Here is a 26,930-nt window from a genome sequence, read left to right as displayed (position 1 = left end):
AACTGACTGTGGAACCTTTACTCTTTCCGATTAGCAGTGACTCATCAGAGCAGACCCATTAATTTAAGTGGGACTATTTGTGCGAGTAAGCTGTTCAGCCACATGAATAAGTTGCACAATCTTCATGAGCAGTGGCTACAGATTTCAGAAGTAGGGACACATTTAAATTCAGGCCAGAGCCAACAGGTGGGAGTCCAGATAACGAGTTACTCCAAGGTCAAATGTGTTGTTTCACATTAAAGATGCTACCCAACTTTTTTTTTTGAAAGACAATCTCTCAGACAAGTCAGACTTCAATGTTTTCATTAGCTGTACACAGAAAATGTTTAGCAAACGTGCAATGTTCAGGCAGGAGCAGTTTGGTTGTCATGACACTCATGTCACTAAGTCATTTTACAAAGTTTATTTTTAAAGGATCTGATTCTGATCCCATAAAAGTCAATGGTAAGATTCCAATAGACTTCAGTGGCAGCAGAACTGGACTCTAAAAGAGCAGCTGTTTGCCAGCTGTGTGTCTTTAGATAGATGGTCAGCTTCAGCTTCCACTTATGTACTGATGGGTAAGGGTGAATGTTGAGTGCATCTTTCCCCCCCCCCCTCTAAGCTGTAAAGGAAATAGTCTAAAAACCATAGTGCCGTGAATATGGACAGTGGGATGCTGTTTGTGGCAAACAGGCATCCTTCTACACAGAAAACAAGAGTGGGTCAAACCTTCCCCACCTCTGCCTTTAGCCTGGACATTTCACTAAAGAGGCTTAGGAAGAGAAATTGCTCTATGCTAGAAATTAAATAAAGATTTCAGATTAGGTATAAGGACCAAATTCAGCATCTCCAAACTATGTTAAGGTCAGTGGAGTTATTCCAGATTTACAGAGGTAACTGAGCAGAATCTAGTCCTTAGAAGGTATTGATTTTTTAAAATACATTACAATAGAACACAAAGGCAGTACAGTTCTGGGCCTGTCCAGTAGGTGGTATAATATAAGGCATGAGGCCCAAGGCAGAGTGACTCTAACCACCTAAGAAATAAGAATCCCCTAAATCTGCATTCCTGCTTGTGACTTATTTCATTTATGAAACAGATACATTACGAATCAGAAGCACAGTCAGACCTGCCCTAGAGACAAATGCTACTACATCAGCGGCAGCCAGTCTGGATGCTCCAGTGCAGAGTTCTAAAACCATTTTGTGACACCAAACAAATTCAATGCTCAAAGTGAAATCATGCAGAATACTGTATTGCGTGCAGGGTACTTTAACCTCCCCTTTTAGAAAGGAAATGCTTCAAAGGCATGAAGCACCTCCTCTTAGAGCATCACTGTCTTTTAGTCAAATGTGTAATCAGTATGAATTGGTCAACTGGAATTTCATAGTGTTTTGTCGTGGAAAATGCTCAGTTTCCTAATGCTGGTGGTTACTGCAGGTTAATCCGTCAATGGCATTTCTTCTTCACACATTCACAGCTACAGTCTGTGATGAACGTTCTAAGGCTTTTATCTCATCCCCCCAAAAATGGTCCCAGCGAAGACGTTACTATATGGAGTTAATACAGTTATTGGCAATACAGAGGAGGACACTCTTGTCATTTGCTATTGAACAATCTGAGGCATCTCTCTCCAAGCTTTGGCTTTTTTCTTGGCCAGGGACAGCCAGGGTGGTTCAACAGAGTTGCACGGGGTCATTGGCAGATCACAGGATTGTCTCGTTTCCTTTTCAGTGGTGGGAACCACAGACGCCTCCTGAGCCATAGGTCCAAGTGTAACTGCTGAGAACAATGCCAGTCAGTCATCAGAACCCAGGAGAGTTAGACAGAACTTACGCTAACTTTTTTCCTGCTCTTTAAAGTGACATCACCTAGAGGTGAAACAAAACCGAAATTGACACAATTCCACAAAGCAACAGAGATAAAAGGAGGAATTGCCAGACTAGATCTGACCAGTGGTCTAGAGACCAGTACCCAGTCTAACAATGGCCAGTACCAGCTTCTTCAGACGAAGGTTTCAGAAACTCTGTAATAGGCACTTATGGGGATAGCCTACTCCAGTGAAAGCTCTCTCCCAACTCCCAATACTTAGGGGAGGGCTTAAGCCCTGAAGCATCAGTAAATTTTTCCAAAATTCCTGAGGGATTTTTATCTTGTTGTTCATATAAATATCCAATCGCTTTTTGGATCCTGCTAAAAACTCTTGGCACAATTATAGCTTGTGGCAGGGAATTCCACAGGCTAATTTTGCATTGTGTAACGCACAAGTGGCTCTAGAAATCATCCATATGATCATGTGCAGCATGGGAAGAACAACTCCAAGTTTACCTTGGGCTAGCAGAGAGCGATATGCATCTTCAACACTGAATGGTCTAGAGATTTATCTTCCAGTTTTTACTGCTAAAAAAAAAAAAAAAAAATACTTCTACTATAAAAATGCTATTCGGAAAAAAATATGCATGAAACCCATACTACATCTTCTCGGACATGTTAGCCAGAGGGGAGGGAAGTTGCTAGCATAATGTGACTAGATATTCTTTTCAAATATAGTTTTTGAAATCTGCAGCCTCTCTCAAGCCTGGTGACATTGGCAGATGCTAAGGAATGTTGATACTGTTGATGGTAAAACTCCGAGCTACTATTTAAAAGACGCCTACTTTATCCATCTTATAGAAAATATCGAAGACTGATGTCTTCTGACAGGTTGCATGAGACAGGACAGAATGCAGCCCTACACAAGCAACTAAAATATCTTGAGGGACAGTTCACAAGCCATTTGACATTTGGCACTCTCCTTTCACTCCAATAGACTGTATTTCATTTGAAAATATAAATCAGGCCTGAAAAAGCCAAACCCTTTCTTATGTTTAATAAGTATCTACAAGTCTTTGCGTGGCATGCAGGAAGCGGGGGGGCAAGGCAGCCGTGCTTCAACACAAGCATGAATGGAAGCTATTTATAGGTACAAGTAAAGTTAAGCACAAGGGGCCTTGATCCTTCTTACGTTGAGACCAATAAAAAAAAATGCCCATTCATCCTGATAACACCTGTAGGCAGAGCCTGTCCCTGGGATCAGCTCAGTAGGACACTGGGCCTCAGCCTGGGGTAGCCCTGGCTGTGCCCTGCAGGGAGCAGACTATAGAGGAAGGGACAATGCTCCCCTAATAAGCACCAGGTCAAGCTCCAGATGCAGGATAACTTTTTCAACAGTGCTTACATAATGTAGGGACTTAGGCCCAGATTTTTAAAGGTAACTGATTTAGGAGTCTACATCTCATTTTTCAAAAGGGAAGTAGGCACTAAGGAGCCAAAATCCCATTGCTAGTTGATAAGATTTAGGTTCCAGCAGGCTTAAATACCTTTTTTAAATCTGGGCCTCAAGTCTCAAAGGGAGTTAGGCTCCCAAGAGCCTAAGTCACTTTTGAAAAAAGGGACTTGGACACTTATGAAGATTATACCCATTTTCCTCTACACTGATTGAAAGTCAGTCTCAAGTCCCTTGGACAGTCTCAAGAGCATAGGATTAAAAAAGGGCGGTGGAGTGTAGACAGAAAATGGGCACATCTGAGGAGATGGGCTTAAGGACAAGCCTTATCATGCTAATAGGGCGTCTAAATAAGCAATCCCCTTTTAGGTCTGACATTTGCTATGAGCAGCTGTCAATGCAGGATCTGGTTTCTCAGAACTCCGTCCTAATCATCCCATTTTATCTTGTGCGATACATGCACCAAGCCACACCTGCTGATTTGTATGGGATGCACATCATACACACAAGTGGAGAAAGAAAAGCGGAGAAGTAAATGGCTGTTACAAAAGTTTTCTAAGACAAAAAGTGTGTCCAAGGTTACTACTTGCTCTGGAAATTATATACACTCCTTGCTCCTCAGGCCAAGTCAAATTATTGGCTCCTTTAATAGGAGTAAAGCAAGGGGAGTCTTGCTTTTTACAAGCCTAAGTCCCTACATTATGTAAGTTTCGAAAGTCTTCCTGTTTTGTTGGTCATGTGGGGACAACGCAGGCAGCAGGGCCTGGTGTTTTTCTGAACTGTTGGGTAATGGTGATTTTCTTGAGAACATCAACATTAGTCAGAGACATTCATAATTTTCAAGAGGTGAAAGAACTGAGTGACCATAGTGCTACCACTGTGGGGAAAAGACATTGTAAACCAGGACGATCCCTGGAGCAAGACAATGCAAAGAAAGGTTTAATGCTGCTGCAACTTTCACGGGTGGCATGAATTTCAGCTGAAGTGAAAATCCAGCTGACTCCAGCAGAGCCATGGGAGTAATATTCAGCCCCGCTGTGAGACAGTCCTCCAAAGGGAGACTTCTCAAAACTTCCTAACGGCTTGCAATTGTCTAGCTTTGTACCGAGTTTACCAAGTCTGGGAATGAAGCTGGCACAAAATGGAATCCTTAAAGAAAAAAAAAAAAAATGGATCATAGCTGATTCACACACTGTTGAGCTGCAGCTAACGCAGCACTGCTCTGTCATTGTGATTCCTCAGCCAGTCATTGCTACGTCAGTGACCCAGGACGGGGAGGAAGGCGAGAAAGTCTAAGTTGCATCTGATGAAGTGAGCTGTAGCTCACGAAAGCTTATGCTCAAATAAATTTGTTAGTCTCTAAGGTGCCACAAGTCCTCCTTTTCTTTTTTGCGAATACAGACTAACACGGCTGCTACTCGGAAAGTCTATTCACTTACTTACAAGAAAGCTTTGATGTTAGTAGATTTCATTCAGTAAAATATACTCGTAGCTGCAAGTCTGATTAGTGTTATATGCACACAATTCCAGCTCAACTCTGATCTTAGGCATAGCCCTGAACAAGGGCTGGGGCATAAGTTGCATCAGTCCCCTCAGAAAGCACCATAAGGCACACACCTCTCTGAGCCAGGGTTACTCCCTGCTGGTTGTAGTTTACTATTGGCCTCTAGTCACAGTGAGTCACTACATCACCAACCACCCCTTCCACGCCCTGATTCAAGAACTTTTGCAAGCAGGCTGAGGATGGAACTTTTCTCCTTTAACCACCCACCCACCTGCTCTGGGGATGAAGTAAGCAGGGGAGTAGCATTCTCAACATGTCTGGACACAGCCCTATAGTGGGTGAAAAAGCTGAGCATTCACCCTCCGAAGATTATGCCCTCTGAAGATTAAAGGGTTCTCAGGCTGGGCAGCCAAAAATGGACACACCCAAAAAGTCACTAGTGAAGATCTTGGCCATTACTGTGAGTGAGTAAGACACACACTTTACATATATACACACACACACACACACACACACACACACACACACACACACACACCTGCTGCAGCAGACATAGTGATCTTCATTTGGGATTTCTTCTCCTGAACACACAGGCTGGGAGTTACGTTCTTCTCCAATAAATTCTCACTAGCACAGGTCACTCGCTTTAAGGGAAAAAACAAAGAATGCAAATAAGGAAACCAGCAAGTGTAAATAATTACACACAGGGAGCAGCTCCCCTTTAAGATTTGATCAGAGATGCACTTTGAGAATTCACCAGAAGAGGAACAGAAACAGGGCGCAGGTGCTATGGGGAATATACTAAGGCAGGCCAGGTGGTTTTCTCTTTACACAGCTTTTCAATGGCATGTTTAACAATCCCTACTTGTGATATCGTATCCATTTGCCATTAAATCTGTAATACACTTATGATCACAATGATCTCTGAAACAACAATACTGCTTTGTCCTTCCTTGGCATCATCTATCCAAGGATCATCAAGTCCTTTACAAATATTACTGAATTAAACTTCCCAACAGCCCTGCAAAGAGGACAATTATCCCCATTTTACAGATTAAGAAAATGAGACACAGATCAAATGACTTGCCCAAGGTCACACAGGAAATCTGTGGATGAACCACAAACCTTTTGCCTCCAAATCCACTGCCAGAACAACTGTTCTCAGTGGCAGAGCAGGGGCTGTGGAAAACTGCCGTAACTTAGAGCAGCTTTTTGTGGCTGCTTTAAATTGTGCTGTGCATTGGGCAGACCCCTGGCAGGGTCCAGAACGTAAGAGGCACGAAGATGACTAGTGTAGGAAAGGCATATTGCAGAGTCTGACCCCAAAATTCCAAGTACCTGAGCTGCAGATATGGCCGAATACACATCTATTCATTTGCATCAGCAACATTAGAAATTGGTTTTGAAAATTTGGTTATACGCTTTACTAAAAACCAGCTGTCCAAGAACATCAAATTCAGTATTGTGTAGAGGCAGCCAGTCAGACTGTCAGTATTCACAATGGTTCTAGTCTACCAGCCACTCGGTACCGTACCTCCTCTTGATCCATTTTGGTCAAAGTTTTGTCCTCCCTTTTATGTCCTTTGGCAAGAGGATGACCCTGGAAACCTTTCTGCTTTAGTTTTGCCATGGAGACCCAAGCTGGTTCAGAGGTAACAGTTTCCAAATGCGGACTAGGGACTTTTTCTATAAAAGAAGCATTTTGGAAGTAAAGAAGGGATTTAGGACAAGTCTGTCAAAACCTAAACGGTTTTGTGTTTAAATCCTCTGGTGAATACACTTTGAAAAGGGTGAAGATTACATTAATTTCCCTGCTGATTTTGTCTTTGTTCCTTTGCAAGGATGTTTGTCCTTTTTAATCTACTGGAGACTTTAAAAAAAAAAAAAAGTCAATCGGGGCAGGATTCAGCTCTCAAAGCAACATCCTGACAGTACAGGCTAAATGCAGAATGACAGCCATTGTTCTGTTATGTAATCCAGCTAGAGACACGCTGCCTTTTCGTTTCCCAAATTTTTTAGGAAAAAAAAAAAAAAAAAATCACAACTAGTGTGATACCTGGTTATGTTCTAAATTGCATTGACCTGACAATTAGCTGCAAAACAAATTCTACAAATTCCACAAAATATGGACAAAAACACCTCCATGTGAAATGGCCCATTTTATATTTCTGATGCCCTGTTACTATTCTAGCTTGAACATATTGTATGGTGGAACCTAAGAATTTTCTTGAATAGCCTAAACCCAAGATACAAGTCCAAAACGACATAAACTGAGTTATACCAGGGCTGAATAGGGTCCTGTATTTCAGGGTCAAGGCTATTAAAGAAATATTTTACCTTCTTTGTGTCCCTGGTTTGCCTTTGTTGAGAATAAAGGCTGTGCAAGGCCATTAGAGTCTTTGGATACAAGTACAGCATAAATACCTGAAAGTTTGTTAGAGTGTTGCTTCTTTGAGACTTCTTCAGGTTTTGTTTTGGGGGCATTTTTCTCTTCCATGACAGCAGATTTTTTAGCTAAAGCTTTTTGGTTGCCTGGAAGGCCGTGAGGTGTCCTCCCAGCGCCTGCTGATTTTTGATCCTCCTTGACAGAGCCAGAAAAGGTGGTGTGAACAGCTAATGGAATCTGCTTTGGAGATTCACTGTGGTATTTTAGCAAAGAGGATGTTCTTCTCAGTCTGATCCCAAATGGGTTTTCAGCATTCTGTGTTTCATGCTCAGCCCCCTGCATGGAAGAATTCAAACTGGGCTTGTTGCTCTCGTTTTCCCTCTCAAAACCTTCAGGGTTGTTTTTTGTAGACTCTTGCCTGGTGGCATCGGAGTGAGCTGTTCCTTCAAACAACTCTGATCTTATGGGAGAGGACGGGGAGCTTCTAGCACAGGAATCTTCCTTGGAATTTGAACCCCCAGACAGAGATCTTTGCCAGGCAGGAGCAATAGTAAATCTAACTGGTTTTGTAGCAGCAGATTTCAGTGGGGTCTTTACATTTTCCTCTGGAGATTTGCTCTCTTTCCTTGTTTTCTCTTGAGAAGTTACACCACCTAACTGGTTCTGCTTAGAACCACTAAGAGGGATACAACTCTTGAAGCCAGCCAAACTGGAGGAGGCAAGGCATCCGATGGAATGTTTTTCCAAGTTGTTGGATGCATCTGTCTCCTGATTGCTTTGGCTAGCCTTTGAAACAGGACCATGCATTTCTGGTTTAAAATGTAGCTCCTTGTTCACTTTACTCCGAGGCAGCATGCAATCTATATTTGACACAGACACAACCGAGTCTTTTTGTAGGGATGTTTTTGAATCTACATGGTCTTTGGATGGCTGAAGTTCTGTAAATTTGCACATTTCTTTATCATCTTTTGCTGCTGGGGTATTTTCCGGCACTGAAACAGCCATCCACTCTACTTCAGAGGAAGTCTCCGAAGTGGCTAAAAGAACCTGTGAAACACACAGTGCAGGATCTGAATCAGGCCAGATGAAATTGTTCTCACTGGTACAAGGCTGATCTTCCACTTTTCCTATAAGTGCCATACCACTGTCTCCAGGCTCTTTGTCACTTTGGTCTACAGGTTGTTTTAAGGATATCTTTGTGGCATCTGCCAAACTATTTATGTCCTCCTTTTCCATGGAAATGCCATACAAGTCAGATGCTAATGTGTCCTGAAATACAATTGCTTCCGGTTCAGTCTGTAGAGATTCAGAAAGTTCAATTACTTCATATGTATTTTGCAGAAGTAGTTCGAATTCACCAATAGATTCAACAGAGCAGTAAGGTACCAATACTTCCTCTGCCTTGTTCTCCTCCTCAGACTTTGCTAGAGAAAACTGCACATTTGGAAAGGACACAGATTGATGATCTGTTTCTATAGGGCATGCATCCTCTTCTAGCAAAGTACAAACTATGTCTGCAGGGGATACAGAATTCCAAGGGTCACTTGTGGAATTGTCAATCTTTGTTATGGCCCGTGTCTCCTGAGCACCACTTCCTTTTCCATTATTCTCCTCCCAGACCAATGAACCTGTGTTGAACAAAAGAAAACACGTTTATGCTTGGTGGTTACAATGAAGACTCCTGCACTCCTCAAACCCCCTTCAATTGTAATTCATAGTAGGTACTGTGGTCATTTGCTAGTAGTTTCCCCAATATCTGGATACCATTTACTAGATACCCCAGGCTGACAAACATACTTAAAAATGGGGGATGGACTGGCTGGCTCAGGAGTAATGAAATACATTACATTCCCAGTGGAAGCCAGCCAAGGCTAGTTACAGCTGAAAGCGGCTGTCGCCAGGTGCCTGCTCAGCAGCTGGTGTATCAAATGCATTGTTGCTTTCCGTTCAGATCCTAGTGTGCCAGTATCCACATCAGTAAAATCACCATAACTATTGGCACTATTACTGGTAGTCTCAGGGAATAGAACATCTGGAAGAGCAGCATGGGGAAGCTCACCCAGCTGATATCTGCACTGTTCCTGTTCTTCGGCTTTGGAATCTCGACCTCTAGAACTGCCCCCTTTCACAAACGCTGAATTCACAGATTACATCAAATACACCAGAAGTACTGGCAAAGAGATGCCCAACTACATACCATGCACAGCTGTGAGATTTTAAGAACCCTCAATCCCCGTTCACTTCAATGTGGCTTGCAGACGCTAAACACATCATAGGCAAGACTTAGCATCCTGCAGGATCAAGCCTTGAGTTTGGTTTAACAAAACACTGACAATGTTACAATCAATCAATGCATTTAAAACGTACTGATCAAAATCAGGGATTATAAAAATGGGTTGTTTGGGAGAAATGTCAGTGGATTTTACTATTGCAGTGAGCAGCGTTTCCCAAACTTGGGACGCCGCTTGTTCAGGGCTGCGGACCGAGGGATGTACTGGCCGCTGCTTCCAGCGGCCCCCATTGGCCGGGCACAGTGAACCGCGGCCAGTGGGAGCCGCAATTGGCCGAACCTGCGGACGCGGCAGGTAAACAAACTGGCCAGGCCAACTAGGGGCTTTCCGTGAGCAAGCGGCATCCGAAGTTTGGGAAACACTGACAGTGAAGATCAATTATCAGCCAAAAAATAGAGGAAAAATGGACCTGCTTGTACATAAGCTATTTAAAGTCACACTACACAGTAAGAAAAGGATACCAGCTACAGCTCACTTCATCACGAAAGCTTATGCTCTAATAAATTTGTTAGTCTCTAAGGTGCCACAAGTACTCCTTTTCTTTTTGCGAATACAGACTAACACGGCTGCTACTCTGGAACACTACACAGTGTCTCACAAGATGGTTTGTTCCAAAGATATAATGCTCAGGCAGTATTTACAGACGTAGGATAACATTTTCAGTAGTGCCTAGGTTACTTAGAAGCATAATGAATGAGATTTAGGCTCCCGTGAGATATAGGTGCTTTTGAAAAATGTTACGCCCAGTGTGATTTCTTCAGACAGTCTTCCACAGAGTTCACCATCATTCTGTTTAGCAGAACACATTTTTTTTCCCCGTCACTTTCAAGCACAGTCTGCCAGCTCTTAGGCAGAGGGGATGGAGTTTGGGATTTTTTTTAAAAAAAGTAAACGCTGCCTAGTTTTAAAAGTTTTAAAACAGAATTCTGTTAACAGACTTAACAATTCAGCCTTTAAGAATTATGCCTTACCTGCCCGATTTTCATACTGGTCACCATCAAGCAATTTTGTTGTACTTTTCTTTTCTGCAGTTACAGGAAAACTCTGCTCCTTTTCCAGTTGTTCCAGCTAGTGGGATTCAAAAAGACGCTTGGGTTGGTTCAAAGTAAAGACTTTTGCACAAAACTTACACTGTATGTAACTTCATTTTGAAAAATATAAACACACACAAGAAAAAAAAATTCCTGTATTGTAACTTCAACAATACAATGAATGAATGTTGCTACTCCAATGAATTACACAGCAAGACATCAAAGCTTTAAAACTACAAATACAGTACTTCAGTTTTTGGTGAGTACCAGAAACATTCTAAGACGGATATATTTTCAGAGAGGACGTTTTCAAGAAATCACAAAGCTACATGGATGTACAGAACAGAGCAAGTCAGAGATGTCATTATTAGTTCAGTGTGGTAGTCGTGTTAGTCTGTAACAGCAAAAAGAACGAGGAGTACTTGTGACACCTTAGAGACAAATTTATTTGAGCATAAGCTTTTGTGGACTAAAACCCACTTCATCGGATGGATGCAGTGGAAAATACACAGTAGGAAGATACACACCCACACCCACCAGGAAAAAAATGGGTGTTGCCATACCCACTATAATAAGAGTGATTAGTTAAGGTGGGCTATTATCAGCAGGAGGAAAAAACCTTTTATAGTGATAATCAGGATGGCCCATTTCCAACAGTTGACAAAAAGGTGAGAGTAACAGTAGGGGGAAAAATAAGCATGGTTTTACTTTGTGTAATGACCCATCCACTCCCAGTCTTTATTCAAGCCTAATGTAATGGTATCTAGTTTGCAAATTAATTCCAATTTCAGCAGTCTCTCATTGGAGTCTGTTTTTGAAGTTTTTTTGTTGTACTATTGCCACTTTTAGATCTGTAATAGGGTGACCAGGGAGATTGAAGTGTTCTCCGACTAGTTTTTGAATGTTATAATTCTTGACGTCTGATTTGTGTCCATTTATTCTTTTACATAGAGACTGTCCGGTTTGGCCATTGTACGTGGCAGAGGGGCATTTTGGTTTTGGGGTTCCCCCCTTTCTTTTCCTTCCAGTGGGAAAAGGGAGGTGGAATAGAGAAATGGGGGAGGGGGGCAACGAAAAAGAGAAATTTTCATTTCAATTGGAATGACAGCAACAAAACAAATTAATTTTGAATCATTTCAGTGAAAAATTCCAAACCAAAACAAAATTTTAGCTTCATTCAAAAATTTCCTTGGAAAAGAATTCCCATTTTTGACTAGCTCTAAGATAGCTACAGAGTTCTCTATTCTGTTGATTATTCCCATGTCAAATTCTACTTCCACAGTTTAATTCTCACTGTAACAAAATTCTCCCCTTCATGGCCATTCAGTCAGAGTTTTAAGGCCAACATAGGAGTAGGTCTCTGTTCCTGTCTCTATTAAAGCCAACGGGAAGATTCCAATGGGAAGATTCCCATTGGCTTTAATCACTTATCTGCCTGTTTAACACATTCATAAACCCCAGAGCAGGGGAAGAACAGCAAAGGCTGTGCACACTTTCACCCATCTCCCTTTGCTTTGCACTCATCCTCCAGAAAAGACTTACAGGGGTTTGCTGGTTCTTACTGGTAAAAACTCTCTGTTTCCGCGGGTTTATTGCTATCCTGTGCCTAGCTGCCGAGGTATCTAGGCAGCCCATGGGACTGGCAGGGGTGTTGAAGTCAACGGGAAGCAAGCTGCTGGCTTGTGTCGCTGGAATCACAAGCGCCACAGAGGACAAAGGGCTGACAGGTCTAGAGGAAGCATCAGAGGGTACCTACAAAACACAAACAAACACATCACTTTTTATTTTACTCAGATTTTCTGTGCATCTGATTCTGGTTCCCATTGCCTGTCTCACCAGATTGGCTTAGAAGCAAATATACTCAAAATCAGATCTATAAAAATATTAACAGCTGAATTTTTTTGTGTGCATAAAACACACACTCTTCCAGGATGTGTCCATTTTTATATCTGCTTCTACTTGCAATTAACATTTTACACTCAGTTTTGTCTGATCAATGGCATTGTACACACAAGCGAGACAGCTTTCAGACTGGTAGCCGTGTTAGTCTGCATCAGCTAAAACCCACTTCAGATGCATGCAGTGAAAAATACAGTAGGAAGATGTATATACACAGAGAACATGAAAAAATGGGTATTGCCATACCAACTATAACAAGACTAATCAATTAAGGTGGGCTATTATCAGCAGGAGAAAAAAAAACACTTTTGTAGTGATAATCAGGATGGCTCATTTCCAATAGTTGACAAGAAGGTGTAACAGTACAGGGAAAAATTAGCATGGGGAAATAGTTTTTACTTTGTGTAATGACCCATCCATTCCCAGTCTTTATTCAAGTCTAATTTAATGGTGTCCAGTTTGCAAATTAATTCCAATTCTGCAGTTTCTCATTGGAGTCTGTTTTTGAAGTTTTTTTTGTTGAAGAAACAAGCGAGACACACACAGTCACATTCCTCTCCCAATTCCTATTTGAACGAGCAGTTAGCAATAATCTTCTTGTACCAGCAGATACATTTTTATAACCAGGTCTTCTTGCTTTTCCTCATGACTGCAACAGATACCCTGCAGCAGTGTGATTGCTGAAGGTCACAAAAGGACCACTCTCTGTTCCCCACCAACTCTAAGAAAGTTACTATAGATTAATTTGTTCTTTCACTCTTCTCTCTCCCTCAAATCGCTACAGAAGTCACGTGTCCCTTTCCGTCTAGCAGTCCTGTACTATTTTTGAGATAAATACACTACGCACAAGACAGCCCCACAACACTGCTATCCTTGGGAATCAAATATTTGTCATTTTAGCAAGAAATAATGCTATTATAAAGGGAGTCAGAGAAAATGTGTGCAATGAAACCCAAAATCATGCAAAGTTTGTCTGGTTTTGTTACGAACTTGAAACTCGGACCAGGTTTACTGGAAGATTCGTAAAGTTACACAGACACTTCTAGCAAGCTTTATAGGTGTGAGAAATCAAAACGGTTTTCCATGGTTCCACCACAATATCCAGTGAAACATCGCAGTTTGGCACTCTCATTTTGGGTTTGCTTGAATTTAAAACAGGGTCAAGAAGGAGTAATCTATGCCGATCAAATAAAGAGTTCCTACAAACCTCTCTGAAGGGAATGTGCAGAGTTTGCCACATTACAAATAGTATGGGGAAGTTATAATGTCTTATTACTCTGTTTCATTCTCAGGGTTGGTAGGCATACATCAGACAGTGAGAATACGTGGGAAAATAGCCTTATAAGGATGCTACATAGCTCCATTCAGATGAAAATTCCATTGTAAAGACCCCTGGGCAAGTATTTAATAAGTGAATATTTTAGATTTGCTGAGCCATAAAGTCAGAAACTCACAGACTTAAGATGAAAATATTGATGACCATGATGAAACACATGTGCATTAAAGAAGAATCATGATCTACAAGATCCTCCAACGATACATAGTACGGTCACTTTAAGAAAGTATCTGCTCTCAATCTTGGCCTGGGCCAAGGCCTGTCAGATTTAATTCAAACCATCAGGTTGCATCTGGTTGCCTAAAATTTATTAAAAATCCTTTAACTCTGGTTCTAGGAAAGTACTCATTCTCAGCTTGGGTTTTAAATGCAAGATTGGAACTGGAGCTGTGCTCTAAAAGGCTTTCCCCATCTGATCTATAGTATTAGTCTAGGTATATAAATTACATTCTTTTAAATTAAGAAAAAGAAAAGCAACTCCCTCTTTCTTAATCACTGTTGACTTTTTAAGTTCATGGAGCTAAAACAAAATCAACACTGAATTTATTAATTCAGTTTTAGGTTCTCTTTTTCACCGTGTGTAAATTCAGGAGAAGTAAGCCAGTAAACTATTATTGCTCCTGTAGAATTATAATAAGTTCAGCAAATCTTAGGGGGGGAAAAAAAAAAAAACAAAAAACAAAAACAGTAACTGTTGCTCATTTCCCTCATACAAGTTCTTTCCTGTAACAGTTTTAAAATTACTGTGGCACTCTGAATTCATATATGAAAGGCCCGATCCTGCAGTCAGTGACATGCTGTTTTATAGAGCAAAATCAGTTGCTGGGCTTATATGACAGGTTTCAGAGTAGCAGCCGTGTTAGTCTGTATTCGCAAAAAGAAAAGGAGTACTTGTGGCACCTTAGAGACTAACAAATTTATTAGAGCATAAGCTTTCGTGAGCTACAGCTCACTTCATCGGATGCATTTGGAGGAAAACACACAGGGGAGATTGATATACACACACAGAGAACATGAAACAATGGGTTTTATCATACATACTGTAAGGAGAGTGATCACGTAAGATAAGCCATCACCAGCAGCGGGGGGGGGGGGGGGGGGGACAGGAGGAAAACCTTTCATGGTGACAAGCAAGGTAGGCTATTTCCAGCAGTTAACAAGAATATCTGAGGAACAGTGGGGGGTGGGGTGGGGTGGAGAAATAACATGGGGAAATAGTTTTACTTTGTGTAATGACTCATTCATTCCCAGTCTCTATTCAAGCCTAAATTAATTGTATCCAGTTTGCAAATTAATTCCAATTCAGTAGTCTCTCGTTGGAGTCTGTTTTTGAAGCTTTTTTGTTGAAGGATAGCCACTCTTAGGTCTGTAATAAAGTGACCAGAGAAATTGAAGTGTTCTCCAACTGGTTTTTGAATGTTATTTCACATTTGGGGACAATGTATACCTTCAAGTCAGCAGCACTGCGATGGGTACCCGCATGGCCCCACAGTATGCCAACATTTTTATGGCTGACTTAGAACAACGCTTCCTCAGCTCTCGTCTCCTAATGCCCCTACTCTACTTGCGCTTCATCATCTGGACCCATGGAAAAGAAGCCCTTGAGGAATTCCACCATGATTTCAACAATTTCCATCCCACCATCAACCTCAGCCTGGACCAGTCCACACAAGAGATCCACTTCCTGGACACTACGGTGCTAATAAGCGATGGTCACATAAACACTACCCTAGATTGGAAACCTACTGACCGCTATTTCTACCTACATGCCTCTAGCTTTCATCCAGATATACCACACGATCCATTGTCTACGGCCAAGCTCTACAATATAACCGCATTTGCTCCAACCCCTCAGACAGAGAAACACCTACAAGATCTCTATCATGCATTCCTACAACTACAATACCCACCTGCTGAAGTGAAGAAACAGATTGACAGAGCCAGAAGAGTACCCAGAAGTCACCTACTACAGGACAGGCCCAACAAAGAAAACAACAGAACGCCACTAGCCATCACCTTCAGCCCCCAACTAAAACCTCTCCAACGCATCATCAAGGATCTACCACCTTTCCTGAAGGACGACCCATCACTCTCACAGATCTTGGGAGACAGGCCAGTCCTTGCTTACAAACAGCCCCCCAACCTGAAGCAAATACTCACCAGCAACCACACACCAGAACCACCAACCTAGGAACCTATCCTTGCAACAAAGCCAGTTGCCAACTCTGTCCACATATCTATTCAGGGGACACCATCATAGAGCCTAATCACCATCAGCCACACCATCAGAGGCTCGTTCACCTGCGCATCTACCAATGTGATATATGCCATCATGTGCCAGCAATGCCCCTCTGCCATGTACATTGGTCAAACTGGACAGTCTCTACGTAAAAGAATGAATGGACACAAATCAGACGTCAAGAATTATAACATTCAAAAACCAGTTGGAGAACACTTCAATCTCTCTGGTCACTCGATCACAGACCTAAGAGTGGCTATACTTCAACAAAAAAGCTTCAAAAACAGCCTCCAACGAGAGACTGCTGAATTGGAATTAATTTGCAAACTGGATACAATTAACTTAGGCTTGAATAGAGACTGGGAATGGATGAGTCATTACACAAAGTAAAACTATTTCCCCATGGTATTTCTCCCCCCCACCCCCCACTGTTCCTCAGATATTCTTGTTAACTGCTGGAAATAGCCTACCTTGCTTGTCACCATGAAAGGTTCTCCTCCTTCCCCCCCCCCCCCGCTGCTGGTGATGGCTTACCTTAAGTGATCACTCTCCTTACAGTGTGTATGATAAACCCATTGTTTCATGTTCTCTGTGTGTGTGTATATCTATCTATCTATCTCAATCTCCCCTCTGTTTTTTCCTCCAAATGCATCTGATGAAGTGAGCTGTAGCTCACAAAAGCTTATGCTCTAATAAATTTGTTAGTCTCTAAGGTGCCACAAGTACTCCTTTCCTTTTTGGGCTTATATGTGCACCAGTACCTGATTTTACAAGATACGTGATGCATTGCCACACATTCAAGAGGCACAAACTCAAACTCTAGTTTATCCATGGCCAAAACAATTAATAGTACTTGCTTATTTTTGTCCTGTAAGTCTAGACACAGTGACCCGTCTTCTTTTCATAGGCTAGCAACATTTACTGAAACCTGAGGCTAGAGGTGGTCTTCACAGGGACTCCACAGCTATTAAAATTTACACCAGCAGAAGATCTGCCTCTAGGGATGATAAACTTTCTCCCTAACACTGATTGGATGGTGATTTCCTCTTCTCTGGGGCAGCCTAAAGAAGAGTAGACAGAAAGCAGTCTCCTTACTGCTTTGTTTTAAGGTAAAAGGGGGAAGTTTGGGTTAGACTATTACGGGAAGGCATCTGTGCTGCAACTGGAATTCAAGCAGAAGGAAAATGTTGCAACTAGAGAGGATTTTCCTTGCGAAGTGTTTCGGCCAGGAAACTTTCCTTGTGTGTTGGGACTTTGCTTTGCTCTTTAATTAATTAGAGTTAAAAGCAGCCAACAGGGAAGTTAGATTGCTGTAACAGCCATTTGGCAAAGGAGTTTAATCCTGGGTGAAAGCTCCAGAAGAGGGAAGGGGGGGGGGAGATTTGCTGTGATGTTTTTGGAGTAACAGCCCATCCTTATCTTTTAAAGAGTCAGGAAGTGTACATTTATAAATACTTAGGCCACTGATGGGAGTCACACACATGCCCCCTGACAGCTTCCTAAAGACGAAGACAGCAGCAGAAGCACTGAGAGAATCCTGGAAGCCAGTGGGAACCTTGATGTCACATTACCCATCCATTTCAGCAAACCCAGCAGACTGCTAAACTCAAACCAGTACACGGGTGTGAAATCCACTTAAGCCAGAACTGTAATCAAGCCTAGTTGTTCTTTACTTAGCACGAAGCAAAGGGAATTCTGTTAAACGGAATAACTAGCTACAGATTTATAATTGCTGTTCTGTTCAGTTTACTGGTTCATGCTCTACTAATTCATAGCTTGATATTAAAGCAAAGGGAACAAATGTTACTGCACGACTGATGATTGTTTAAGGGAAGACATCTTAATTTTAGATTAAATGTAAACACAACATCAAGCTAGGCTGCTGAGAAAAATCTTTGGGAGAAAGGACAGATGCTGCACTGAGAAGGAGAAAAAAAACCCTATACAGCTTCCAGGAAATTGGAGGAAGAAAGCGGGAGCTGACAAGTAGTGGAACTCTGCACCACAAAAAGTTACTTCTCTTCTTCCCCGCTTCCCCACTTTCTCCATAGAAGACCAGGACGTGAAACAGGCAAAGTAGGGGGGAAGGAAATCATGGTCAGCAAGAAGCAGATATTTTACATTATTTTACATGGAAAAATTAAAAGGCACCACCAGTAGCCAGGCTACGGAAAGGATAGTCTGGCTAATACAAATGGACAAAAAGACTGATTTTGACTAGCACTGGTAGAATATTAGTTGAACCAAGGATTCAATACACAATGAGATTTTTATTTTATTTATTTATTTATTTAAAAAACAAATGCAAGTTTCTTGGACCACTTTGGCTTTAGAATTATTTGCCCAGTCCAGTTTGTGACCCACTAGGAGATGTAGTTTTCTGGGTAGAGCAGCAATTGGGGGGGGGGGAGGGGGAGAAGAGAAAACGGTCTCAGGGAGAGAGCAGAGGCCTGCCATTTCTAAAGAGCTTTGCATCCTCCCCCCACTCCAGAAAGCAATAAAGCCAGAAACTAACAGGCGAGGTAGTACTTGCTCTCAACCACAGGCAGAGGAGCAGGGTCCATCTTGGGAAAACACCCTCCCCTCCCATCCTTCTCAGAGGCTGGCAGGAGAGAGTGTAAGGGAAGAGAAGGCCTCCTGAGCAGTTTGATTAGAGATGGAGGGTTTGGCCTTGGAGATGCTGCGCTGCCCAAGTAGGGCCCTGTGAGTGGAGCCCCCTTGGGAGGGTGCACGGGGCTGTACACAATCTTCTGCCACCATGCTGCCTTGGCCTTACTTACAGTTCCTCCTAGATAGCTGAAGAGTTAATTCTTTTCTTTTTTGGCAGGTTTCCCGTATGGGGCGGGCAGTACGCTATTCCAGCCAGATCAGCATTTGTTGTGAAATGTACCTTCCCTTTCTTCTCCATCAGGTGGGATGAAGATATCTGGTGCTCGGGGTGTAGCCAGGGAGCAGGAAGAGCCCTCCCACTAGGCAGTGGCTATCTCATGGGGTAGGCAAGCTCCTCTGCAGCCCTATTTATAAAGTGATGGCCACTCATGTAACAGGAATTTGAGGTCACCTGGGGAGGGTTGGATCGTTTCCCCAACCACTTTATTAGCTGCTGGAGAGTGGGTGGCTGGAAAAGGAAATCTGGACCATTAGGTCTGCCTTCAATGGCTAAAGTAGGCTACTGTCGGTGGAAACGTGCTGTCTTGCTCTACAGTCAGCAAAGATAGCTTGGGGGAGGGTCACCCGGGCCTGTTCTTCGAGCACATATTCTGGTGAAGAGAGCTGGCTTAAGCCCTCCCCTCCTTAGGTCAGGAATAGGTTGTGCTGGGCTAACTGGAAGACCAAGTGCTCCTAGTTATCAGTTATATACTAAAGACAAGCTGCAATTTAGCTCAGTCCCTTTTCCCCAGGACATCTGGGGTTTAGAAAGGGCCAAGAGCTTTACACATGCCAACCCTCTAGCCATTCTCATTTGTCTGAGAGAGGAGTAGAGTGTCCCCCACAATCTTCTGATGACAGACAGGACTCACTGAGCAGTGGGGGCTGTTAGGGCTTAAAGGTGTATATAGGGGAGTGAATTGTTTTGCAATATTATATTGTGCCTCTTAAATTGACCAATACCTGCTAAGTTACACAACAGAGTATATAGTATGTCACTAGAGCCAGCTAAGCTATTCCCATGAACAACTTAGTGGTTTGTGCGTTATCTGCAAATAGATTTCAAATTTGTATGAATGTGTTTGTTGTTCAAAACTCTGACCCATGTCTCTCTGGGCACACACGTCATTCTCTGGCTTGTGCATGAACTGTCACATTCACAGTGGCATTTTTTTACCCAGAAGAGATATAGCAGTAGTGTGTGGCGCATATTTGGCTTCATACAGACCCTGAATGCACTTTCTCAGAAAACTTTAGTAACAGGAAGAACGACTATTTACCTGTTCATCTTCACTGTCTGTCCCACCTAAACTCAAAGAGCTATGGCGCTGAACAGGGTTGGAGGACTGTGGGATAAAATAAGGAAAAGGGTAAGTCAAAGGAAGCATTACACACAGGTATCTGGGACTGAATACAAAAGCATAATTATGAGAAAATACAAAAGGAAAAACTTAGGAGGGGTTGTTGCAGGATTCCTAATTCATAGCATAGCCTCTCGGCCATTTGTTGCTTCCTCATCAGTGATCAGACACGAGGGACAGGAACTTACATATATTTATACCCGTATCCTGCTGTCAGATTAATATTGTGTAGACAGGGGACAGTATACAAAAGCACAGTGCCTTGATAGATATGCAGGACGGGGACATACACCTTAGTGGAGAATTGAGCCTATAGTGTTTTAAAAAGTTACTTTGACCTTCTGCCACTGTTAGATATTCAGATTTACAACTAGGATTAGATTCACTCAAATACCTCTCCCCACTAAAATATTGTTGAAATGTTTTTAAAGTAGGAAGAAAGTTCTTGAAAGAGACCCTGCTACTTTGAATCAGATTGATTCTGATGAAAAATATGTCTCATAGCATTGTCAGCTTCACATATGGGTTCAGTCGAATTGCCAATGACCCTCATTCCTGGGCTGTTTCAATCCGAGTTATTATTATGGCCTCCATTACAGAAGCAGCTAAGAATCTCACAATCTTGAATATATTTATCCTCACGCCCATCAGGTACGGAAGTTCTATTATTAACATTTTACAGATGAAGAGGAACAGAGAAGCTAAGTGACTATTTCATGGTCACACAGGAAGACTGTAGGATCTCCCAAATCCCAGGTTAGAACCCTAACCACTGGATCATTCTTCCTCTCCCTATATGACCCCACATAAGAACAGCCACTGCAAAATTCAAAACAACTGACAAACTTCTAGAAGGCAATAGTTTTAAACCTTAAGACATTTTCACTTGTGGAAACCATAAGACTATAATGAACCAAAGAAAGAATTATGTTCATTTCTCCAACAACAGCAGATCAATCATTCTGTCCAAAGTGTGCAAAGAGATTTGACTTAAATGTACTTCTCTTATCAGTGGATAATCATCATGTGCTAACATTCTGCTGCTAGAGCATTCTATAAACTACTTTTTAAAAAAACCCACAGTCCAGATATAATTTTATTGTTCAACTTATTGTGGAACTAGGCAGACTGCTCTAGAGACCTTATTAACAGATCAGTTTCACTCTTTAAAAGTGCTCCAAAGCATATTATTTGCAGAATCCTAGATAAATGCATGCTTTCCTCCCCCCCACCCCACATACAAAGGCAGTTGTTCACTACCAAGACTTTACTACAACAGCCCCTTTTAAAATCTGTCTTTTTCAAACTTAACTCTGCTTCATGCTAATATATTTTTCTCCATCTTTAAACACGCGAGTTCCAGGTCTTACTTAAGCATCCACTTATCGTAGTCTCAGTGCTGAAACAAAATACTGGCATGTTTCCTTCCCCTCCCTCTTTCCCCCCTCCCCCTCCATCTTCAAACCGTTCTCCCTACTGCTATATAAAGGCTTCACCATGATGATCCCAAGCTTCTCTCGGACACATACAAAATGTTCTGCAACAACAACTCTTTGCGACCAATGGGCCTTGCTACTCCCACCTGCTACTGGGACCAATTCCTCTTCTACATGTATGGTACTTCCATCTGTCTTGCATCTTGATCTATCCATTGTTACTTGAGTTCCTTAAAACATGTTTTCCTCCTCTTGGTTTGCTTTCTCTCAATGGAAATCCAGCCACTCTTTCTCCCTGCTCTGCCTTTTTGCTGAAGTTACCATGCTTACATTCAGCACTGCACAACTGTACAGGAATATTCCAGATTTTTTCACCTTCCTCTGATGCAGCAGATACATTGTAGGCCACTGCCAGAAGATTCCAAATTTGGCCTGTTAGCCCATTCTGGGATGGCACATCTATGTTCTGAGTAGCCTCTACTTAGGCTTTTCAAAGATGAATATTGCTCTTGCTGTCCACTGAGAGACACATCTTTGCTCCAGAACCTTGGAGCATTTAGGGATCTCTGGCCAAGTTCAGACTGGACATAAGCAGATAGAACTCCATTTGTTTCAACTGTGTTACACCAGATCTGAATTTGGCCCCTCGTGTATTGCAGCAACCAAATCAAGGGTTTTCAAATAGTGCCATCTTTTGTTAGATAGGTTTTCAAGCCGGCTAGGAGTCTTCCATTATTAAAGGCTATGATTCGGTTTTCATCAGCTGCATAAATCCCTGTGCCTGGTTCTTCCCTTCAGCCTTAATTTAACTCAGGGTTGAAGTATGAATTTACCTTTTTGTTGTCTTTATGACTTTTATATAAATCTGCCAACTGCCTTAATCTTTCCCAGCAGTGTTTCACCTTTCAATGTATCTACTGGTTTTCAAGACTGCTAAAAGCACAGTTTGTTCTAACTTGATCCTTAACAGTTTTGTATAATTCTTTAAGGGATAAGCACAGAACACTAACTTTTTATGTATTTCAGGGACCTCTGTTACATGGTTGGTATTTTCTGAAGACTGTTTGTCCATCCCTGTGCATTATTATAATATTTTTGGAAAGGAAGGTTTTTTTAAAGCCTGGATCTTTTACATTTTAAATTGAATCAGGAACATCCTCTCAACTATTAATATCTTTTATAGCAATTGTCATAACCAAACTGCTAAGGGTAGCCTAGAATTCCTCCTTACCTGTAAGGGGTTAAGAAGGTGAAATAACCTGGTTGACACCTGACCAAAAGGACCAATGGGGAAAGAAGATACTTTCAAATCTGGGGTGGGGGGAGGAGAAGGCTTTGTTTGTGCTCTTTGTTTTTGTGTTCTCTTAGGAAGCAGAGAAGCACCAGGTCAGAAAACTCCTTCTCCTATAAACCATCCTAAAGTGAGTCTCAATACTGCAAAAAGAGTAAGTAAATAAGGCAGGGTGCGTTAGATTACCTTTGGTTTTCAACTTGTGAATTTTCCCTGTGCTAAGAGGAAGGTTTATCCCTGTTTTTTGTAACTTTAAAGTTTTGCCTAGAGGGGAATCCTCTGTGTTTTGAATCTGATTACCCTGTAAAGTTACCTTCCATCCTGATTTTACAGAGGTGCTTCTTTTACTTTTTTTTCTTTATTATAAAGTTCTGTTTTTAAGAATATGGTTTACCTATTTGGTTGGTATATTATTCTCAAGCCTTTAAACACTCGGTGACTGCTCAAACCTCTCTCTCACCACTGGACCTTGAGCATTCCTGTCTCTAACTTAGTGATGGGTCTTCAATGAGATATATATCAATGGCCCCTTATATAAAATATATAAATAAATAAAAGGGGCCATTGTTGACCTAGAATTGTAGGACTGTCAGTTTAAAAAAAAAAATTCCGTGCACCAATTCTACCCACTTTGGATTTAAACTACAGTAGTTTTGATCTTTTTCATACTTCCAGAAATAACTCAACTTCTGTAAACCATTTTTAACAACCTCCTCTTCCATTGACTTGCAAACTTAAAAAAATGTTTTTTGTTCGTTTCTGATGCTGGTATAGAATTTGAAAGAGGGAAACCACCATGCATGATAAATCAGAGAACCAGAGATTTTGTACAAATGAACCCACATAAAAAATGGCATAGAAATAAGGGTAATGATTTATAGAAAAGCATTTTATTGACTGCAGACTTTTTAAAAAAAACATTCTACACAGGCAATTCCATTTATCCCTCTAGTACTGAGGTGACATGATGAACATACCTTTCTTGGTGAACATGTTAGAACTTCATGAAGAGTGGAGATTTCTGGAGGGCTTTTAGGTAATCCATCATCTTCTGAAAGAGCACCTGTATCTTCCAATTTCCTACCAGTTACAACACGAGGAGAAGACCCAAGTCTGATGTTCTGTTGTAACTGCAGCTGTGGGGTAAAGGAAAACATAATACACGATCTTAAAATGGCTTTAACTATACGGGAGAAACTGTCATTATGTACAATTCTACCGAAGAGAAGTATACAAAGGAAAGGGCCATCCAGAAAGCTTAGTAAAGAGTGAAGTTGTATTTAGTTACGTTCTTCTAGGACCTTCCATGAACACTGGTTGCTACACAAAATATTGAAAAAATAATTTAATTCATCAGATTATTACAGACTGACATCTCACCATCCCCAGAAGAACCACAGCCAGATTATTACAAACACACGGCATTCATGTTGTACATCCCCACACTGTTTTGAATTCCCAGTTTATACCTTAACCCCTAGTCAACTTCACCATCCATCCACACCCAGACTCTGTGGGTTTGGTCAAATCACCTAATCTTTCTTCAGCACTAAAAATAACAGTTGCCCATTTTACAGAGGTGGTTAATTCGCTAGTGTTGGTAAAGAATTACAAGTGATGGCATTTACCATAATGCACACAGAATCTTCCCGAGTTTGGAAGGCTGGTAGCTCCTAGAAGCATGGTTTTATCTGGACAATTGTCCTTTGCAAAAAATTCCTTTGCAAAAAAAATAATGACTGCTATGCCCCAACCCCCTGACAAGCAGCTGGGCCCCACTTCTGCACCAAGAAGCAAGGTATTGACAGGAAGAGTTGCTCTCACACAAACATTTTATACAAAGGGAGTCCTTTAAAATTTGTGGTGCATTCCAAAAGATCATCTCACTAACTCTCCCCCAAAACCTCAGGACATGGGGAGTGATTGTGGCTGATGGGAATCACTGATGTTTGTCAGAGGGGGGTGTGAATTGTTTTGCAAAGCTGCCCCAAAAATGCTAGGACCAGTCTGATCCGAGGGGGGGGGGACGGGAAACAAAACTAAAACCCCCAGAGTCTGCAACCTTATGAGTGGCCAAATGTTCCCTCTTAAAACACATAACAAAAAACAACAAAAAACACCAGTTCTGAAGTTCTTGGAGTCAGCTATGTCAGGGCTGGACAACAGACAAGGTCTGAAGAGAACTTTTGTCCTTCAACTAAAAATGGCTCATCTGAGTACACCTGACAGAGACCAGGAGCTATGGTCATTTGCTTATTAAACCACAGGTTGGGGAGTTTACAAAGATCTAGGGGCTGATTCTCTGTTGCCACTCATGCTATATAGTCATTTACGCCTCTGCAAAATGGATGCAAAATTCTACTATTCTGATGTGGCAGCATTTTACACCAGCATTGCTCTCAAATGTATGGGTGTGAATGACTACCGAGCCACAGGGAGTCAAGCCCAGTGGCGGATTTAGAATTAGTGGGGCCCTGTGCGTAGCTTCATTTTTGCCCCCACCTCGGGACCCAGACAAGAAAAAGAACATTCTCTCTTATCTCTCCCCCTGTTTTTCATTTTTTTTTCTTCATCATCCTCCTATATTATAAGTAAATTCAATAAAGTGAGGTCCCTTGATTGGGGTAGGGAGTTGGGGTGCAGGAGGGGGTGAGGGGTGTGGGCTCTGGGAGGAAGTTTGGGTGTTGGGACGGGCTCTGGGCTGGGGAAGGGGGTTTGGATGTGGGAGTGATTCAGGGGGGCGGCGCTTACCTCAAGCGGCACAGCTCCCAAAGCGACCGGCAGACTCCTCTGGCAGCGGCTCCTAGGCAGGGGGATGCCAGGGGGTCTCCGTCTGCCACTGCCTGCAGGCACCGGTGCCACCCCCGCAGCTCCCATTGGCTGCAGTTCCCAGCCAGTAGGAGCTGTGGAGTTGGCACTCTGGCAACGCACAGAGATACCCCCACCCCAGGGGCCGCAGGGACATGCCGGCCACTTCCGGGAGCAGTGCAGTGCGGAGGAAGGGAGGCAGAGTGAGCAGGGAGCAGCCTTAGCCCTGCTGCTGGCACCTCTCTGCGTGCCCCTTGAGGAGAAGGGGGCAGCGGGTCTCCATGCACTGTCCGGGGAGGGGACAACACACAGAGGCCACTGGCCACAGCATGCAGGCACCTGAACCCTGAACCCTGCTGCGCTGTCGCATTTTGGGGCCCCCCCGTCATTGGGAGCCCCGTTCCACCACACGGGGCGTTTAATGGTAAATCTGCTCCTGGTCAAGCCTCTGTTCTACAACCTCTTTATTCAGATTCTCCCACATCTGCCCAAGCACCCCACAAATTTACCCCAAACCAATCAGAGAAAGAGAAGCAAGGCAATCTGCAAATGCTAGAATCAGATGACAAGCTGCTCAAAGAATGTAATGAATGCAGCAAGCAAATGAGACCCATGACATCTGCACATCTACTCCCTAAGTGAGAGTAAAATCTGCTTCCCTAATATTTTACAAACCCTGCCCACTCTTATTTATTAAATGCAGAGGGCAAAACATTAAAGGAGAAATGGAAAATGTACGATCTCTCTTGTTACTAAGAACTAGCTTTTTTTACCCAAATAAGAGTTAAAGGTAACAGACTCTCCCCTTAGACCATAAAGATACACCTGGCAGCACTCTGTTACTATGCAGCGTAGTGGATAGTTGAGAGAAGAGGAGTCAAGGGGATGGAGATAACAGAATCAGATTAAACAAATGGAAAGGAGCTTTGCCCCCAGGTCTTGTCATATGAAAATCTCCCCCTATTGAACGCACTGTTTTGCGAGTAATATCTTGAACTGAAACTTGGCCTCATCTGTATTTTCATGAAGTCGTCCCACTGCGTATCTCCTGCTTTTTAATATGTGACGCAATCTTGCTTTGCAACAGCAGTTCATGCTGACCAATGAAGGCCTGTAGGCGGCCTTGGACTGCATTATCAACAGTTTGCTTCAATCCCCGGGAAAACCTTTAACTTTTATCTTCGTGTTTTATGCTGGGCAGCTATCCGAGTGCAATAACCAAGGATTGATAAGGAGGTTGCCAAGAAGGGTTCAGCATGTGCTTTGGAAGAAGGAAGTGACCTAGGAGAACAGAGTGTCCTCAGCTGACAGCGATAGGAAGAATAATGATAGAAATAAAGCTGTTATTAAGAATGCCCTGACACATCTGTCATTCCACCACACATTCATAGTGGTGCTGGACAATACAATAAAAAAAACATTTAAAAAACCTCTCAAGGCAGAACTGTAGC

At 42.3% G+C, this 26,930-nt stretch overlaps 1 protein-coding gene across 17 annotated transcripts in view; it reads right to left on the bottom strand.

The window, feature by feature from the left end:
• Positions 1–594: 594 nt before the first annotated feature.
• Positions 595–26,930, bottom strand: part of KIAA1210 (KIAA1210 ortholog) — a 93,219-nt gene continuing 66,883 nt past the window's right edge. For 9 of the 17 annotated variants that reach the window (XM_038417381.2, XM_043491950.1, XM_038417372.2 and 6 more), the window contains 8 exons: positions 23,649–23,807; positions 19,864–19,929; positions 12,003–12,212; positions 10,401–10,497; positions 7,177–8,766; positions 6,287–6,438; positions 5,291–5,396; positions 595–1,765 (listed from right to left, as the gene is read on the bottom strand). In XM_038417381.2, coding sequence (XP_038273309.1) covers positions 1,590–1,765; positions 5,291–5,396; positions 6,287–6,438; positions 7,177–8,766; positions 10,401–10,497; positions 12,003–12,212; positions 19,864–19,929; positions 23,649–23,807 — 2,556 coding nt within the window. In that variant the 3' untranslated portion in view covers positions 595–1,589. The remainder of the gene's footprint in view (positions 1,766–5,290; positions 5,397–6,286; positions 6,439–7,176; positions 8,767–10,400; positions 10,498–12,002; positions 12,213–19,863; positions 19,930–23,648; positions 23,808–26,930) is intronic. The other 8 variants (XM_043491953.1, XM_038417375.2, XM_038417378.2 and 5 more) reach the window with 3 other exon arrangements.

This window comes from Dermochelys coriacea, chromosome 9 (assembly GCF_009764565.3).
Source record: "Dermochelys coriacea isolate rDerCor1 chromosome 9, rDerCor1.pri.v4, whole genome shotgun sequence".
In the NCBI taxonomy this organism is placed as follows: domain Eukaryota; kingdom Metazoa; phylum Chordata; order Testudines; family Dermochelyidae; genus Dermochelys; species Dermochelys coriacea.
This window is presented reverse-complemented; position numbering and strand designations above follow the sequence as displayed.